Source organism: Mycena indigotica, assembly GCF_014461135.1.
Source record: "Mycena indigotica strain 171206Taipei chromosome Unknown Mind.scaff0009, whole genome shotgun sequence".
Taxonomy (NCBI): Eukaryota; Fungi; Basidiomycota; class Agaricomycetes; order Agaricales; family Mycenaceae; genus Mycena; species Mycena indigotica.
Window position 1 is genome coordinate 2,387,755 of NW_023503008.1, and position 14,394 is coordinate 2,402,148.

A 14,394-nucleotide genomic window follows, 5' to 3' on the forward strand; every position below is an offset into this window, starting at 1 on the left:
GAAAGAACGTTAAGCCAATGTCGATGCGAGGGCAGGGGCAGCAGTGGGGTTGCAAGGGGAAGGATGGAGGGAGAGGGAAAGAAGGAGTGCTGTGTTGTTCGACACAAGCCAGGTCTTATATAGGCAGGATAAGCGAGCGGCGCACTTGTAAGCATGTTCACGTCGCGACGGAATCAACAAACAAAAAGTTCACATGAAAATTTCCAGCTGTCAAGTGACGTTACTGCGGGCAAGCACACCGCCCGAACAGTTTGTTGAGATGCAAATACGCGATTTCGCGTATTTCCCGTTCAAGCAAATTGTGCTGGCGGCCGCGGTCTGGCCATCCGATCCTCGCGGGCATGCGTTTGGGGCCATCATTCCTATCATGTGTGCTTGCCTCTGTGGTAATCAGAGCAAATTCGACTCCAGCAGAGAGTTATCTTGTTTCTCATTTACAAGAGGAAAGGAGTGAGTTGGATGCAAGGGATAGCTGCGATGAAGGCGTGGATAACATTTATTGAAACCGAACATTAGTTCCCACGCTCGGAATTGGGCGATCGGGGCTGAACTAGAGGGAAACCAGCAGTTGTTGGTACTGTTGCCTTATCGGGATGCTATCTTTCGTGTGCTGAATCACCTCTCAGAACGTCCAGAAAGTACAAAAAATATTCAGTATGACGTTTGGTGACGCTTCCGTGTGCATTACCCATGAACTGCACCTGAAAAAAAATGGGGCCACTGTTCAAAACAAAAGGCATGAACAGCCTGTGGAAAAACAGGCACAGCGACCGGCAGCGGCTAGACCAAGAAGCGTTTGAAAATCTGAGCAGCCGGTATCACTTGATGTTACCACATCTGCCATGGCCATAGCCGACGTCTGTTTCAGGCTCGGCCGCGCTTATTTCTTCGCCTAATGCTCCGCCGATGCTTGTGCTCTCCCCCGATGTCAGTGGATTTGATTTTCCACTGATGTTATGTTCCTGGTCGACACCGGCGACCTGATGTGACATCTGTTACATGCCGTGTTTTTTCCCTCCGTCTCGTGCGACGCGTCGGCGTGTCAACAAAAGTCACGCATCCTCTCTTTTCTTCACTCCTCCACCACCACGTCTTGTCTTCCCCTCGCCGTGACTGGCAGCCCAAGGACCTATAAGCCGCCTCTTGTCTTGACTCCACCACCACCGCTCCCAGCTGAACACAAGGTGTGCTCCCTGTTTGCCATTTTCCGCTTGCGCAGGCTGACTGTGGACGCGAAGCTTTCATCACAACATGTGGGACGACATTCTGTGTCGCGTTGACTTGCCAACATTCGCTCGACTCCTGCCTGCAGCTGCTCCCGGCCTTGACGTTGACCAAGGTTTGCACATTATCTTCTTCCCCAATTTTCGCTGACATATACTGTTTGTAGTGCTCTTCTTGACCACTCTTCGTCACTGGTGCAGCAGTGCCCCTTCAGGGATGTCCACGGCCTACCCCAGTCGCTCCCCAGACATGTCTTCCCGCGTCACCACCACCACATTCTTCGCTCGCAACAAGGTGTGTGCCCTTCTTGTTGTTTTCTGCTTGCTCAGGCTGACTGAAGGCCTGAAGCTTCCAGCATTTTGCGTCACATTAACCCGACGCCTGCCTGCGGCTCCCGGTCTTGCGGCGAACAGGTTTGCACCGTCATTTGTTTCTCAATTTTTTGCTGACACATACTGTTTGTAGTGCTGTTCTCGTTGCGCTACCATCCACCGCTGCTCTCTCCAAGATGACAAACACTTGGGCACTTATGCCCGGTCTGGCGTGGTCCTTCACATGTATGTATTGCCTTATTCATGTCACTCTTGCGCTGACCCAGCGACGCAGGACCTCCCGTTGGGCCGTTTCACTATCAGCTCTTCTGCGTTGCGCCGGTGTCAAGGCATCAGTGGAGCTGATGCTTTCGACACGTCTTTCTTGGCCCGTTGCTGCCCAACACATCGGACTCCCTCTCACCTCCCCCCGTTTTACTGCCAAGTCCTTCACGCACACGGCCTTAGTCCCTGGCGTCGGCAGACCATCCTCCGGACACATGGCACTGGCATGGGCTTACGCCCGAGGCACAACATTAGTGAGTGTTGTCTCTGCTGAATCTCGCTCATGTACTAACTTGTTTTGCAGAACGTGATAGTCTCGCTGAAAATCGGCGTAAAATGATGGCTCGATTGGTGATTACGTAAGCGTATATCGACCCACTTTTTTGCCTTAAAAAACTCACGTTTGTGCCAGGATTTTGACGGCCGAAGGCCCAGCGTCCCTCTAGGCTTCAACGCCACGGAGCCAGGGCTCTGCTCCCTGGCTTCCCTCTTGTGTCCGTTGCCTTCGCCAGCTCAATGCCGACCACCGCTGCACATCAATCAGAGCATCAATACCAAGATCGTCATGCGCACTGTAATTCTGGTGAGTTCTAGTCCTTCCTGTTCATTGCAAGATTACCAACGTTGATATCAGTGTCCCTACCATATTGCACTCCTCATCGCGCCTGCAATTCCACTGAAAATGATGGATCAATTGCTGATTACGTAAGCATTTTTCGGCCCACTTTTTGCCTTATCAAAACTCACTTTTGCGCCAGGATTTTGACGGCCGGAGGCCCAGCGTCCCTCTGGACTTCAACGCCTCGGAGCCAGGGCTCTGCTCCCTGGCTTCCCTCTTGTGTCTGTTGCCTTCGCCAACCCCGCTCCGCTGTCCCCGCATCTGGCGCCGCAGGCGCATCAACGCTGGTATCCTCCTGTGGTCTTTCACTATGGTGAGCCCTTGTCCCTCTCCTCCATTGTGCCATTACTGACATTGATATTAGTGTGCCCAATGCGTCGCGCCGCTCGTTGCGCTCCAAACCGCCCGCATCACCGATTTTTGATGCGATCACCCGATTATCCGATAATTTTGGGGGTGTCATTTGGACCTCAAAAAACACGATTTAAGAGGTCATTTTTTTCCAGGATTTTGCCGCCAGAGGCAAACATACGGGAGGACTTTCAACGCAAACATTGGCAGCAGTGCGCTGCCAACTCTACACCCTTGTAAGTTTTCACCCAAGTCTTTTTGATTCCCAATGCCCAAACTATTGCAGTCCATTCCTCACCCGCCCATCCCAATTTCCCACCACGACGGGCTCTACTCTGGCCTCCGCTGGGCGGCACATCCCCCCCCCGCTTCTTCATCCCACTACCACACCCAACGCGCCAACGGCGCGACGCCCTGTCCCTCCATGTTGGCTCCAACGCCTGCCGTCTTCCCAAGGCGTCTGCGGCACGTGCCTGCCTCCCCGTCGACCATGCCGGGCCCTACGGCGCGAGCCCGGTCTTGACCGGAGCCATCCGCCCGGCGGCACGTGGCCAGATCAAACAGCCGCTCTTGCGACCATAGCAAATTCGCCAACCGCGCCAGCGCGCTGTCGCCACCGGTTGACCCCAACCCCCCGTCTCCAGGGGGTCGCCCCATGCCCGAGTCGACAATGACGCGAGCGCGGGCTTGACCTTAGCCCCTCCGGGGCCATCCGCCGGCGGCACGTGCCCGAACCGGCCACCCACCACTTCCTTCTTACCACCATGCGCAATCGCCAACCACACCAGCGCCAAGTCCCTCGATCCCGCCGCCTCCACAGCCCTCTGTCTGCTGCCAGAACGGGTGTCCACGCGCCCAACTGGCCGTTGACCGCCGTCTACAACGCCATTAGCAACGACAAACGCGCCCGTTGACTGTGCGCCAACCTTAACCAAACGCACGTCTGGCGCGGCACGTGGCTGGGAAGAGCTCTACGGTACTATGCCTGCCTTGTCGTTTCGACCAGCGCAACGCGGCGCTATCAGTCGGCCTCGATCTCGTCAACGCGTTAAGGCGGGTCGGCCTCACCAACTTGCAGTCCTGTGCGACAGCGCTGTCTCGGGAACCTCACCAAAACGTGACTCCCGCGACCATTCTTTTCCTAAAACACCTCTGCAACGATCCTTTCCTGCTCGGATTCAACACTAGCGAGTAAGAGCAACGGACACGCACTTTGGACGCCCTTCCTGCATTGTCTCCGTGCCAGTTTCGAGCCCGCGGTGCCGACCCGGCGGCACGTGCCTGAACCGGCCAGCAAGAGCTTTCATCTTAGCACCATGCAAAATGCGCCAACCACGCCTGCGCCAAGTCCTCGCGACCTTGCCGCCTCCCCAGTCCTCTGTCTGCTGCCAGAACGGGTTGTCCGTACCACACTTGCAGTTGCTTGCGCGAGCGCTATCAGCCGACCTCTGCGCTACCTCCTTCCCCCAAACGCCATCAGCTGCTAGTTCTCCACTACCGACCTCGATGGACCCGTTGGCTTGGCGTTGCATGCTTGAACTGGGCGAGACTTCCCTCCGACACTGCCGATGCTCCCTTAAGCGTCAATCTTGGCTGTCGTGGGCAGTGATCGAGGGGTCTGGCAGCGTTGCAGCGAGCGAGAGAGCCCTGACGCGGCTTTGGACCCTCCAGCAACGCCCTCGGTACTGTCTGCTGGTGCCTCCCCGCGACACCCATTCTGCGCGGGAGGTCGGTCTCCATCACCAACCCAGTCGTGGTTTGGCAACAACGGCGGTGTTCACGGCGAAGGCTGCAACCCGGGAAAGGGATCGAGTCGGGCGGAACTATGGCGGGAGTGGTTGGCAGTATTTGGCCTACAACTTGCCCCGCTGTCCGCCAACAGCCCCTGGTGCGGGTTTGGACAACTCTTCCCCCCCGACAAACAACTCCTTGCCCTCCGCGACACCCATTCTGCGGGAGCTTCGTGGTCTGGCGGGACAGCAAGGACATCGACAAATGGCGCTGTTCTGCAACGCGGGGGATGGTGGAGTTGGTTGGGACGGCGACTGGGCTGGTTTGACGGGGATGGAGTTGGTGGTGGGGATCGGGATCGGGAAGTGCACACGGGGATACGCGTTTTTTACGCGTTTGACGCGTCGTTTACGCGTATCTCGCGATGCCAGAGGAGATACACCCGTATTTTACGCGTTGTAGCGTCGCGTACCTTGAAAAAGATGATTTTTTTTTTCTGTAACGTAAGACTTGAGGGTATATAACCAGAGCCCTCGCGCGAGCCTTAGCGAGCTGCGAGCCTTTGCGATGGGTGAGTAAAGCGTTGAGGTGGATGCGGGAGGGTAAGGCTCGCTGCAGGTGCTGGCCTCTTTCCTTCCGGCTGACGAACCTAAGTTCAAGGCGACTCGCGACGAGTTGACGGCTGTTGGGGTTGCTGATGCCCCGACCTTTGCGCAGAAGAATCGGAACTTCAGCGCGCTCATGGCGAATTATCCCATTCTCTCGCAGGTGCTTACTCTCCCGCGTCTGCTGGTCGTCCTCCGGGCGACCCAGCCCCGTCGCTATTCGATTGCGAGCAGTCCTCGGGTGAACGCGCACGTGGCCAAGTTGTGTGTTGGCGTGGAAGACCCTCGGGTTGTGGCCCACGACCATGCTGGACTGTGCTCGAGTTTCTTTGAAACGCATCGCGGTCGGACATGCGGTTTGGGCACGGCCGCGGGCGTCGCAGGAGACCTTCCATCTCCCCGACGACCCGACGGTCCCCATCACGATGGTTGCCGCCGGGACAGGCATCTCGGCCTTCCTTGGGTTTTTGGTGGGGCTGGATTCCTTGCTGCTTGAATAGCTACTGATTTCTATAGGAACATCGGCGCGCACAAGGCTACAAGGTCACCGAGACCGCGCCCTTCCGGCTTTACTACGGCACGAGCTACCACGACATGTCCCGCTTGCGCGCGCTTGTCGCCGGGTTCGCCGCGGACAGCACCGTCCTGCTTGAGGCGGTGTATTCGGGAGGAGGACGCGCCGCGCCCGGTTCGCCCAGCAGCTGCTTACGCGTGACGCGCTGAAGGTCTGGGTCGACCTGTGCAACGGGGGGCACGTGTATGTCTGCGGCTCGGCGACCCGGGTCGGGCAGGGCGTGCGGCATAGCCTGATGAGCATTGCGGAGCAGGTCGGGCGGCGTTTCTGATCCGGAGGCGTGGCTCGCGACGTTGCGGAAGGAGGGCCGGTACAGCGAGGACGTGTTCGGGTAGATGGTACAGTGCTCCCAGCCGTCAAGGCTGGGAAATATTTTGTAGATTTTTTGACTATTTTTGTTGAACTCAGGCGCCCAAAATACGACGTTTTATGCCTCCAATCTTAATTTTCCCACGCTTGTTTCACTTTCCCAGGGTCGGATCTCGGACCAATGGCGTCGTGAGTATTTTGATGTTGTCTCTAATCAATTTTCATCAGGTTTCCGTGAACAGGCTGACGGCTCATTTCCGACTGCCAAAAAAATTGGTGCCCGAGTGTCTTGACGCAATTTCTATTGACACTATTTGGCACTTCTTTCGACACTGCAATCGTTATCGAGACGCATATCGCTATGGGCTCAACCCTCGTCAAGCAGCATATGCAGTAAAAAAGTATTCATCTCATCGACGGGTCCCTCGGGCCATCATGAGTGATATTAATATGAGGAGGGATAAGGCCGCAAGCGGCAGGTGCTGAACCTTACATAATAAGCCAGGGAAGACCGTGGCCAGCTGCCGCCAGCACCACGTGATATGACGTGGCTCGTCCCAAAAGGGTTATAGAAATGCACAGCCATTCCCGATATGGGGGGGCTGGTTTCAACATGATTCTATAGAGCCAAACCTTAGGTTCGGCAATTATTAATCGTGCATAGATAGCATAATTGGTAGTCTCGATTCCAGACGTTCGTGAGCAGCAGGCGAGCAAAGCTTGCCGGAACAGACGCTTGACGTTGCCGGGGTAGTTTTTGATGGGAGGGGTGATGGAAAAGGCTGCTCACGAACATCTGGTGCAAATTGATCAGAGATGTTGCGCATGATTATATCTGATGACGTACATTTACTGATTGTCACCTTGGAATGGCTCAGTGGTGGCCTATAAGCCTCAGAGTTCCAATAATTTGTGGTGTATACTCAAGGCAAGGGTCTCTCAAGCAGCTTTGCAAATTTTCAGCAGCCAATTTGCATGTTATGGGCCTTACATTGGCCAATGATGTCAAATAACATAGTGATGAAAAGCTCAGTCAAAGATGCTGGAGATACCATTTTTTCTTGTAGGAATAGGTGTACGGAGAGATTGACTAAGTAAATCTACCCCAATGGGGTCAGTAAGGCTTTAACAGCAAGAAAACCAGGAATTTTGGTTAGTTTGAGAAGCAACTGATAAGCATGCGCAACCCGCCTAGTGTTGCCGCGAGTCGAGTTTGAGTTCAACTCGAGTTGATGGCTCATCAGCCAACTCGCGAGTTGACTTGGCTTGGCTGCTGATCGGCCGAAGACCCAGGCATGGTAGACTAAGACTGGGCATCCAAATAATCCAATGTCATTTATGAGCAAGGCTGGTGCCAGGTCAGTGGGGCAAAGAGGGCTGAGATTGGCATAAGTTGATGTGTAGACATGAATTTTGGTGGCTATTGTGAGGGAGAGGCAGGACCTGCAGGCTGGCCCCCAGCCAGTATGTTGACAGTGATGTGGGGTGACGCGATGACGAGCCATCAACAAGTCGAGTTAACTCGTTCCAAATTAGGAACGAGTCGAGTTGCGCTCGACTCGTCGCCGAGTCAACTTCGAACTCGCGGCAACACTAAACCCGCCTGGTTAAATGGCACCAGATCTTTGAGGGCTGATTTCTCTGGCGTGATGGGTGATGGTACATCCCCGCATCATGTCCGGCATGTCCCCACTGCCCTTGAACGATCTGGGACCAAGAATACATAATTGGAGTCATTCGACAACTTTTTAACCGTTCTGAGCTCTGTTTGCGACTGAGAGACAATGCCGGGCCGTGCCGAACAGCTTTCCCATGCACATTTCACTTTTTCGAGGGCGGAAAAGTGTAGCCTTCACCAAATCCTCAAATCACTGGGTGCCTATAGCATCGAGCTAAGCTTGTGTAGTGTCTATTGCACTGCTCTGATACATAGAAAAATACAAATGGAAAAGGTTTTTTGTCGGGGACTTTACATGACGTGACAGAAGGTAGCAAAGAATTAAATTAGACGCCGTCACATGACGTGCCTGATTCGCTCCCACGCGTGTGCGACTCTGACGGACACTCCGATGCAGGCAGAGACGCTGGACCGCGCGACGCTCGAGGCGGCGGCCAAGTTTGAGGTGTTTGACGGCGGCGGGAACAAGGTCACGTTCGGCTCGCTCTTTGCGGAGCAGAAGACGGTCGTGGTGTTCATCCGTGCGTATGCGGCCTCTCTCGTTGTTGAGCTTAATGGTGGGCAGGCCATTTCTTCTGCGGGGTGAGTGCCAGTTAGACACATGCCTCATTAGCGAACCTCTGTCAGTCCTGCAAGGTGTGTCCTCTGAACCCCACCCAATGGTGCTGATAAGATAGATGTACGTTGAAGACCTGGCGCAGGTCCCCGCGGCGGCGCTTGCTGCTGCGGGCACCCGGATTGTGCTGATCGGGTGCGGCGACTGGGCGGCCATCCAGGCATACCACGGTGTGTAGCAGCAGCAGTCGTCTGCGAGTTGGGCTCATCTGCGCGCAGAAATGACAGGTCCATCACCGGTCTTACATAACCCACGCTGACTGTCGCAGGTTGGGCGGGCGCGATCTACGCGGACCCGACGCGCGCGCGCTGTACACGCATCTCGGGCTCGTGGACAACCTCAAGGTCACGCCCAAAGACAAGGCGCGGCCGGGCTACCTGAAGCTGTCGCGTCTGCACAACACGCTCAACAGCATCAAGGTAAGCAGATTACATATGTGATCATTATTATTTAAAATATTGCAGACGGGCTACCTCGCGTACCCGGCGCTCGCGTTCAAGGCGGGGAAGGTGTCCCAGAATGGCGGCGACTTCGTCCTCGGCCCGGGCGTCAGCTGTGCGTTTGTGCACCGCATGCAGAACACGGAGGACCGTGAGTGCCTGCCCCGGCCCTGTCCAATCACTGGCTGAGTTTTTCTAGATGTGGAAGTCGTGGATCTAATGAAGGCGGCCGGCGTTGAGTATGCGCCTTGAGTAGCGCTCTTGTCGTAGTCCTGTTTGCAATCATATGTCCTCGGTCTGCCCGCCGGCGCCGGCCCGGCCCCCGGGTCCCCTCGCGAACATCAGCGCGCCGCCCCGCCGCGGCCACGACCTGGCTCATTCGCGGGGACGCAGAGCAGCCACGAAGGATCGTTATTCTATCAACCACCGCCACGCTCGGGCCGCCGGCCCCGGCCCCATCCATTTTCCGGCACTGAGCGTAGAAGGGCTCGTTGTTGCCAATTGTTTGCATTCGCATTCGCGCGCGCCTGGTTCAGTGGCAACAGTGGCGCGCGAACACCAGCAACAAGTTCAGTCACTTACTGATTTGTTTTAGATTCACGCTCGCCTGGCTGAGCCGCAACCGGTGAGCACGAACAGCAACAACGAGTTAGTATACTTACTCATTTGTTTAAAAGGCTTTCAATGCCGGCTATGAACGACGAGGGAGACCTTGCAAGCTCGTTTGCGCACACTTGTTTGAGCTGTAAAGGTGTGCGCAAACAGCACAAGCAACTCCAATGAATTGCTTCGCTTGCGGGCTTGAGTTGAGGTATGTTAGATCTGCAAATGAAGTCAGTAAGTGGATATGACGCTGCAAATAGAACTGACCAACGTGTCGGTCAACAGAATGCGGGAATTCAAGTTGCGCAGATGCGCCGCCGCCCGACCTGGAAGTGAAGATATGAAGAATAAGATGCTTACTGTGCTGCTTGCGGGCTTGGTGCGGGACGAAACGAGGACAACTCCGACAAGCACGCTGTATTCATCTGACAACGAGGTAAGCAAGCCTATGGAATCCAACTTACCTTCAGTTTCATGTGCCAGTTAGGAGATTGGACGACGAGTCAGCAAACTGAAGTACATGTTGTATTTGGTAGAAGTTGAATAAATATCGCTCACCTTCTTTGCGCGTGCCGTCACATGCTCGTGACTCGCATCGCTTCTTCAACTTGTCCCTCATGCTCGTGCAGGCGGCCTCTTTGACCACGCCAGGCTTCCGCGCGCCTCAAGCATCAGCTAGCGGTGGAGATGGAGGAGAACGGGAAACTTGTGGGTGGGAGAGAAATGGCGACAAGGGCTGCCGGGGCCAAGCGGTGAGTCTGGCCCAGTTCGAACCAATTGGCTGCTTCTCTCGAGCGATGCCCAGCGCTCAGCGGCGACCTAGCCAGGCTAACCGCACCCTTTCCGGCCCAAACGGCAACGCCAAACCACCACTCCTTCAAATCTTATGCCGGCGGCTTACTTTCTGACTCTGGCAACTCACGGCGAACTGCCGACTACTGGCTGGGACGGCAACTACTGACTACTGGCTGGACGGCGTGCTGCTCGACCCCTCGCAAATCGTATGGCCGCGCCGGCCGGCGCGCTTGCCTCGCCTCCAAAGCTGGTCGGCACGCCTTTTGAGGCAAACTCGCCGTCCCCCCCAGCTTTTCCCTTGTTTTCTGACCACGACTGGGTCGACTGTCAACACCAGCGATCTTCTCGCGCAACGACGACAAACTAGGATATCAGTCAATCATCAAGACGGGAATACGAGGGCCTATTACCCAACTCGAGTTTGGTTTCCGAATAACGCCTGCGCGACACGTTCCGCGATGAGCAGTGCCGACTCGGCCTCTAAAACCGTGCAGCTCGGCACGCTTTTCAGCTCGGGAGGCGAATTCGCTGGTCGGAGGCTGCCGAGCCCACCCTGAATTACAGAGGGCTCGAGTTTGTGCGGAAGGCGGGCCTAAAACGGTCAGGTATGCCTTCATTTTACGAGGAAACTCACCATTAAACAGTTGGGTCGTGCCGAATAAAGTGATTTGGCTGGAAAAAGTGAGCCGAACGTCTCATTTTCGCCAATAAACTTACCATTAAACAGCTCAAATTTGGCCTCCGCGATCGCAACTCCTCTGACGCAACGGTATCCGCCGAGCGAGCCCCCGACTGGCTGTACGAAATATAACTCGGTTGATAACGAGTTCTTCGCCCACGACATGCTTGTCGTCAACAACTGGGAGGATCGCGTGCGAGCCCAACGTCGGCTACAACAAGGTGAGTTGTTATTTGCGGGGCAGTTTGATTGAGACCAAGACCGCAGCAATGTCAACGGACATAGCCACGAGCTCGCCCAAGCGACCGTCCCGCAACGCAGACAGGGTGCGCTAGAGGCAAGCCGGCAGGAGCGACGCGTCGGTGGTGAAGCCGCTGACACCACTACAATTTCGGCCAACGCGCCGAACCAAGCGGCCTCGCTGGTGAGTCGCAGGGAAAACTGACCAAGATGTCAATAATCCCCCGCATTGAATGCAACGACTCACCAAGATGATCAGAAACATCAAAAAGCAGCAAGCGCGATATGACTATGAGCCTGTCAGTTTTGTTTCCTGAAGCCGGGCAACAACACAACTCACTGATCTCCGCAGACGACGATGAAATCGTCTCCCGAGCTCGCGACTGGCTTGGCGCTGTAACGACAACGACGAGTCTGCCCAGCGCAGCAAGGACACGAGCCGCAAATCTTTGGGATAAGGTGAGATTGGGGTTCGCACAGTGCCCGTCACGGTAGACGACGACGAGCGCAGTTGTGAGCTGGAAGATATGGTCAGTAGCCAAATCAAGTGCCCGAATGGAAACTGACCTCGATGCAGAGTGTTTGCGATGACGAGCGCGGCGATTGCATCGCGGGCGTTGACACTGAGAGCGAGCGCGAGAATTGAGAGACGACGAAAGGCATTAGCGATGGACGACGAGCAATTGGGTAGACTGTTGTATACGACTTGTAGATTAATAGGCAGCAATGCCAATGATGATGGACAATGGTGGGGTTGAAAGGGGAAGGATGGAGGGAGAGGGAAAGAAGGAGTTGTGCGTTATTCGACACAAGTCAGGTCTTATATAGGCAGGAATAAGCGAGCGGCACACTTGTAAGCATGTTCGGCGTCGCGGCGGAATCAACAAACACAAAGTTCCCATGAAAATTTCCATCTGTCAAGTGACGTTAGCGCGGGCATGCACGCCGCCCAACAGTTTGTTGAGATGCAAATACGCGATTTCGCGTATTCACCGTTCTAAGCAAATTGCGCTGGCGGCCGCGGTCTGGCCACCCGATCCTCGCGGGCACGCGTTTGGGGCTGTGATATCTATCATATGCGCTTGCCTCTGTCGTAATCAGAGTGAAGTCGACTCCAGCAGAGAGTTATCTTGTCTCGTATTTACAACGAGAAAACAGTGGGCTGGACGCAAGGGATAGCTGCGATGAAGGCGTGGATAACATTTATTGAAACCGAACATTAGTTCCCACGCTCGGAATTGGGCGATCGGGGCTGAACTAGAGGGAAACCAGCAGTTGTTGGTACTGTTACCTTATCGGGATGCCATCTTTAGTGTGCTGATTCACCTCTCAGAACGTCCAGAAAGTACAAAAAAATATTGAGTATGACGTTTGGTGACGCTTCCGTGTGCATTACCCACAAACTTCACCTGAAAAAAAAATGGGGCCACTGTTCAAAACAAAAAGGCATGAACAGCCTGTGGAAAAACAGGCACAGTGACCGGCAGCGGCTAGACCAAGAAGCGTTTGAAAATCTCAGCAGCCGGTATCACTTGATGTTACCACATCTGCCATGGCCATAGCCGATGTCTGTTTCAGGCTCGGCCGGGGCTATTTCTTCGCCTAATGCTTCGCCGATGCTTGCGCTCTCCCCCGATGTCAGTGGATTTGATTTTCCACTGATGTTATGTTCCTGGTCGACACCGGCGACCGGAGCTTCCGGCCTGATGTGACATCTGTTACATGCCGTGTTTTTTTTCCCTCCCGTCTCGTGCGACGCGTCGGCGTGTCAACAAAAGTCACGCATCCTCTCTTTTCTTCACTCCTCCACCACCACGTCTCTTGTCTTCCCCCCCACCACTCTTCGTCGCTTTGACCAGTAGCCCAAGACCCGACAAGCCGCCTCTTGTCTTCCCGCGTCACCACCACATTCTTCGCTCGCAACAAGGTGTGTGCCCTTCTTGTTGTTTTCTGCTTGCTCAGGCTGACTGAAGGCCTCAAGCTTCCAGCATTTTGCGTCACATTAACTTGCCAACATCCGACTCCTGCCTGCAGCTCCCGGTCTTGCCGCGAACAGGTTTGCACCGTCATTTGTTTCTCAATTTTTCGCTGACACATACTGTTTGTAGTGCTGTTCTCGTTGCGCTACCATCCACCGCTGCTCTCTCCAAGACTTAGGCCGCACTCATGCCCGTCTGGCGTGGTCCTTCACGTGTATGTATTGCCTTATTCATGTCACTCTTGCGCTGACCCAACGACGCAGGACTCCCGTTGGGCTGTTTCACTGTCAGCTCTTTTGCGTTGCGCCGGCGTCAAGGCATCAGTGGAGCTGATGCTTTTGACACGTCTTTCTTGGCCCGTTGCTGCCCAACACATCGGACTGCCTCTCACCTCCTGCCGTTTTACTGCCAAGTCCTTCACGCACACGGCCTTAGTCCCTGGCAATCCTCCATTTCTTGTGTCCACATGGCACTGGCTTGGGCTTACGCCCAAGGCACAACATTAGTGAGTGTTGTCTCCGCTGAATCTGGCTCATGTACTAACTTGTTTCGCAGAACACGATAGTCTCGCTGAAAATCGGCGTAAAATGATGGCTCAATGGGTGATTACGTAAGCGTATATCGACCCACCTTTTTGCCTTAAAAACTCACTTTTGCGCCAGGATTTTGACGGCCGAAGGCCCAGCGTCCCTCTAGGCTTCAACGCCACGGAGCCAGGGCTCTGCTCCCTGGCTTCCCTCTTGTGTCCGTTGCCTTCGGCAACCCCGCTCAATGCCGACCACCGCTGCATACGGCGCATCAATCAGAGCATCAATACCAAGATCGTCATGCGCACTGTAATTCTGGTGAGTTCTAGTCCTTCCTGTTCATTGCAAGATTACCAATGTTGATATCAGTGTCCTGCACTCCTCGTCGCACCTGAACCTTTATCAATTCCACCGAAAATGGTGGATCAATTGATGATTACGTAAGCCTATTTCCGCCCACTTTTTGCCTTATCAAAACTCACTTTTGCGCCAGGATTTTGACGGCCGGAGGCCCAGCGTCCCTCTGGACTTCAACGCCTCGGAGCCAGGGCTCTGCTCCCTGGCTTCCCTCTTGTGTCCGTTGCCTTCGCCAACCCCGCTCTGCTGTCCCCGCATCTGGCGCCGCAGGCGCATCAACGCTGGTATCCTCATGCAGTCTTTCACTATGGTGAGCTCTTGTCCCTCTCCTCCATTGTGCCATTACTGACATTGATATTAGCGTGCCCAATGCGTCGCGTCGCTCGTTGCGCTCCAAATCGCCCGCATCACCGACTTTTGATGCGATCACCCGATTATCCGATAATTTCGGGGTGTCATTTGGACCTCAAA

General features: G+C 55.0%; 1 protein-coding gene across 1 annotated transcript; it reads left to right on the forward strand.

Moving 5' to 3' along the window:
* Positions 1-8,078: 8,078 nt before the first annotated feature.
* MIND_01060600 (uncharacterized protein) lies at positions 8,079-8,995 on the forward strand (the record flags this gene model as incomplete). Its single annotated transcript, XM_037367186.1, has 7 exons — positions 8,079-8,208; positions 8,253-8,269; positions 8,315-8,323; positions 8,365-8,475; positions 8,531-8,722; positions 8,768-8,894; positions 8,943-8,995. 7 exons carry the CDS (start codon positions 8,079-8,081, stop codon positions 8,993-8,995), a joined length of 639 nt encoding a protein of 212 aa, XP_037216580.1.
* Positions 8,996-14,394: the final 5,399 nt, after the last annotated feature.